General features: G+C 34.8%; 1 protein-coding gene across 1 annotated transcript in view; it reads right to left on the bottom strand.

Moving 5' to 3' along the window:
- Nucleotides 1–5,284, bottom strand: part of LOC106471956 (L-gulonolactone oxidase-like) — a 32,664-nt gene that overhangs the window by 5,604 nt on the left and 21,776 nt on the right. Inside the window, exons 7-9 of the mRNA XM_013932580.2 lie at nucleotides 4,617–4,724; nucleotides 4,153–4,247; nucleotides 920–1,069 (exon numbers count right to left, since the gene is read on the bottom strand). Coding sequence (XP_013788034.1) covers nucleotides 920–1,069; nucleotides 4,153–4,247; nucleotides 4,617–4,724 — 353 coding nt within the window. The remainder of the gene's footprint in view (nucleotides 1–919; nucleotides 1,070–4,152; nucleotides 4,248–4,616; nucleotides 4,725–5,284) is intronic.

The following is a 5,284-nucleotide window of genomic DNA, read 5'->3' as shown; positions in this document are numbered from 1 at the left end:
TCTGTTTCTGATTGGTGGAGAGACAACCTTTCATCTTCAGGTCAGTGTGTGTTTGGTGTTGTTGATCTTTACAATATTCTGGTGGATTGTTTAGTGCATGTTACGATTGGTTGGTTTATCTCTGTTTCTGATTGATGGAGAGACATTCTATATATTCAACCAATGGTAGCTACAGGTTACTCACCTCTAATCCGGAATCTTTGTTCAGTAAAAGTTTTATTGTGTTAATGTAAAAGGATTCTTTAATTTTTCTTCAGTTGACATGGCGTGTTCTGCAATGACTGAATTTTGTGTTTTCATGAGTCTTGTAGAGTCTTTATGTTCTTTAATTCTTGTCACGAGCCATTTTACCATTTCTCCAAGGTAACTTTTGTTTCAGGAACATGGAATTTCATAAATGATGTTTTTGTGTTTCTATTTCTGCTTGTTTTTCACCAGAATGGATCTTAATGTCTTGTAGGATATAAATTGAATTTATTTAAAGATAATTATTACTTAAATCAACAGATAACTAAGAGAAAAGACAGCATATTTTTTTCATGGTTACAAAAGGACGCGTACGAAACAAAATTAGTACACACTTCACATCTAGTGACAAATCTTCAAGAACACAGTATGACTAGTAGGAAGTAAAGATCCTGAAATACACAGCTGTAGTGTTTATTATCCATGATCACAAACTGTATGAATTATAAAAAGCATCAATAAATGATACTTTTCACGGTCATAAAGTGAAACGGAAACGTCTTAGAGAACACAGCTATTGTACATGCCGGCTATGTTGTCATATTTTCTAAATAGCAAGTCCCTAATTATTTTATTTATAATCTATTTTACATATATTTAGCACATACTAATTTTTTTTTTATATACTTTAAGAATTACAAGTTAAAACTTTCTAAGTTTTAAGTTCCATTACCTTGGAATTGCCCACTCATTCACATGTTCCTTGAACAGACACTCATGGTTGAATAATTTATAACTTTCGTTAACAAATTCTTTATTCTGGGTAAACAACAGGTTATAAAATACGTTGTTTATGGTTGGAACCAAAGATGGGAAGAATGTACTAAAAGAGAAAAAAGATTCTATTAAGCAGACTGTCCAATAACAAACATTCCGAAACAGTTCCCTAAAATCTTTCATATGATTTCACAAAACATTACTATATTAGTGCTGCTTACCACAATATATTCCTTTCTACTAGTTCTTAAGTTATAATTTACCTGATAGAGTTACATTACTTAGTAACTACACGGTATTATATTGTTATTATATCAGTTTTATTATACACATATACAACAATGAAGAACAATATCTGTTGCCTTGACAACACAATGTATGACTTCTCTGATTGGCCAAGAGCATTTCAGATTTACTTAGAAACCACTAAAAATTACAAACATTCAAAAGAATACCTCAACTATAATTGGCTGATTATGCAGTAATGAGTACAGTCTCTTACACCCTTGAAAAACCAGGAAATAGGATAAAGAAAAACCAAAGTAGCTAGTTTTATATGACCTCAAACACATTAAAGTGATTTTTTAATTAATGTTTTTTTCCTACACAGGATAATATTTTCTTAAAATTGGCTAATTCATTTGGTCATTTGACAAAACTTTAAAAAAAAAATTGTAGGGTTAGGAATTTTTATAGACCTCTTCTACCTTAGTTCTTGAGTTAAACAAGTTCTAACTTTATGCTGAAACCCTTTTAATATGTGTTTGCTGATCTTCAGAATCTTAAGTACAGAGTTTAGAACTTGTACTTATAACAAGCACCAAGGCAAAAGCAGACCTTTAGACATTCCAGTCATTCAATATCTACCCTTCTAGAAATGTCAATGAAAGAGGCAAAAAGCTATTATTTTCCTATACTGGAAATAGATTTCCGATAGGTACTTGCCTCTTCTCACGTGTATAGCTATTCTTATTCAGTGCTGCCCTCTATATGCAAATATTTTTTGGCATGCCATAAGCCTTGAACTCCCACATACTCCATAATCAACGTGGTTCAACTCCTGTTGCATGTGACTCTCTACATTTGATTCTATTTAACTATCAGTTCGATATTAGGCAGAAAAGACCAGTTTTCAGTAGGGAGGAAGTGTGAGAGAAGGTAAGTACCTATTGGAAATATATTTTCGTTATAGAAAAATAATAACTTCCAATTTGGTACATTACCTCCTCTCATATGTATAGCTAAAATCCCACATTGAACAGGAAGAAGGGCTGGTGCAAAGGAGAGAAAAATGTATCCGAGGAACACCCATGAAATGTGATCCCATTGAGAGAGGAACACGTGGGGGAGACTGCACCACTTCTGTACCAGATATTCTCTATGCCCAATGTGGAAATAAGTGTCACATACATGGGCAGAAAGTGGGAGGAGCACAACCAAAATGGGAGAAAAAAAAACGGTTTGGTCAGAATCTGAACTACTGTATACCAGAAGTTCAATCCCGTAGAAGAACCATCTACAGACAGGAGAAAACTAAAATTGATGTGCTCCAAGGTGTATAGTGGCTACAGTGTGATGGAATGTATGCAACCAATCAACTCCAGTCCAAAACCAAGTGGTATCAGAAACAGAACCTCCAACCCATGGTAGGAGAAAGGTCCACACCATCTTCATCACAAATTAAGTAGAACGAAAGGACATCGTGTGCACACTGATCTACGTATTAGGCACATGTACATAAATCCACAGCAAACCACACCTCTGAGAACCTGACATTTGAGAAGAGATATGCTAATGTGGCAGGTCACATCAAACTCAATCAGACTGGTACCACACTGCAGAACATCAGCCTCAGGCAGTAAAAATATCCTGAGGTGGAGTGCGAGAGGAAGAACCATTGCCCAGATCCACATTATTCTCCTGATAGGACCACACAGAAGCCACAATTCAATGCCACCTATGGGTCTCACCACATGATAGTGGACCACCTATTTATGAACCACACATGGAGGTGGAGATTCTGAGGCAAGTTGAGTGAGGAAGAGGTACACAACCAACACTTGTTTCAGGATTTATGTTGATTGGTACAGCTCTTATCCAAAACCACTCACTGGAAACTGACATCCAGGTAATGGTAGAATGAGGGATCCCAATCAAATGGGTGAACTGGATAGAACTGCACAGAAGATGTGTGCAACATCAACCTCCAGGACAGAGGTATGTATTGGACAAGTACTGTAGGAGAGTTGTAAGGGTAAGATGAAGGTGGAAAATTGACTACAAGTGCTGGGAGTCGAGAAAGGGTTAATCAGCTGTCAGATAAACCAAAGCATAATGATCAGAAGTCCGTGTAGGAAAAGGCATGCTAACACCAACCCTCAACTGAGAAACGAAATGCTCAGCATGAACTCTGATGTCAGGAGAGAGAAGAAAAACATAAAAATGGTGAAAACAAGAAAACTAAACACATATGAGAAAGTATATTCAAAAAGGCAGAGTTAAGCCTAGCAGATTTTGTAAAAAATGCATGGGAAGAAATGGCATAGGTAGGAGGAGAAGAGAAAAAAACTGTCAAAAACCTTCTCGTCATGAACAGGGTCGGGAAAAAAAGGACACCTCATATAACAGTCAACCTCCTGACAAATGATAGCTGAAAATTCCGCACTTCCCAAAGTCAGGTAATGGCACTCGAAGTAGTGGTAATAATAACAGAAGTTGTAAAACACAAACTTCAGAATTCATCTTAAACCATGAATAAGTCCAAAAAGAGAAATAAAATCAATAAAAAAAACTAACTGTAGCAAATTAATAAATCACTACTTCACGAAAAAACACATGAAAAGAGCACAAGTGAAAAATGTCTGCACTTTATCACTGCCTAACGAGAAGTCATAATTTGGTAGAATCAAATAGAGGGAGTTACAAGTATTAGGAGAGTGGGTCGCAGTCCTATTGGTGGAGGGTTGTTGCATGACGATTTACATGTGAGACACAGTTGAATCACGTTGATCATAAGAGTTCAAGGTGAAAAAATTTTTGAACATAGAGGGAAGCACTGAATGAGAATAACTATATATGTCAGTGGAGGTAACACAACATATCACAAAAAATTCTGATTTCAGTTTGTAATATTAAATCAGCATACTTAAGTTAATAAAAAAAATTTAAATACAAAATTTGAAACTATACCTGAGCCAGTAAAAAAACTCAAGAGCATAATATCCAATGCTATAGTTCCAGAACCAGGAAACACACTGCTGAAGTTTGGTCACTTTTGTTATTGGCTACAAAGAAAAAGTAAACATAATATACATTGGTTTAACTTGCAGTTAACGACGTACATTACATCCTTGAAATAATCTACAAATGTAATGTGTATAGTGTATTATTCCTTCAAATCTCACACGATTAATAAACAAAGAATAATCACTAAAAAGAAATACAAGATGTTTTTTCTTTAACTTTTAAACTGAGTAATTCATTACTATAGTGATTTTATGAAAACAAAAAATAATAACAGTGTAAGAATACCACACATTTTTTTATATCAGATATGTTAGAAACTGTGTGGATAATTCATGCACTGTAATAATTTAAATAGAAGAACTACTCCAAAGAGCATTTTATTAATTAAAAGACTACTGTATACATACTTTCTTTGTTCTATTTGAATGCCAAAGAACAACACCATCAATGTGAGGGAACCAAACAAATCGAAAATGTTCGGAGCTTTTAATGTGCAGGTTTAGATGTTCTATAACCTGCAATATAAATAAAGAAAATCATTAGTTAAAAGTCATAATTACTAATCTACATTCAAATTTCTCCAAAATTCAATGTTAGGAACTCTGATATCAATACTGTCTCTGTGTACACCTCGATCAAGTAAGGGAAATATTTCAATGCAGTAGTTTCAAAGCTACTATCACCGAGTTCACCTTGATCAAGTAAGGGAAATATTTCAATGGAGTAGTTTCAAAGCTACTGTCACTGAATACACCTTGATCAAGTAAGGGAAATATTTCAATGCAGTAGTTTCAAAGCTAGTGTCACTGAGTACATCTTGATCAAGTAAAGGAAATATTTCAATGCAGTATTTTCAAAGCTACTGTCACTGAGTACACCTCGATCAAGTAAAGGAAATATTTCAATGCAGTATTTTCAAAGCTACTGTCACTGAATACACCTTGATCAAGTAAGGGAAATATTTCAATGCAGTAGTTTCAAAGCTACTGTCACTGAGTACACCTCGATCTAGTAAGGGAAATATTTCAATGCAGTAGTTTCAAAGCTACTGTCACTGAGTACACCTCGATCTAGT

The sequence above is a fragment of the Limulus polyphemus genome, unplaced genomic scaffold (genome assembly GCF_000517525.1).
Source record: "Limulus polyphemus unplaced genomic scaffold, Limulus_polyphemus-2.1.2 Scaffold4987, whole genome shotgun sequence".
Lineage (NCBI taxonomy): Eukaryota > Metazoa > Arthropoda > Merostomata > Xiphosura > Limulidae > Limulus > Limulus polyphemus.
The sequence above is the reverse complement of the archived record's forward strand: the minus strand, read 5'-3'. Positions and strand labels throughout refer to the sequence as shown.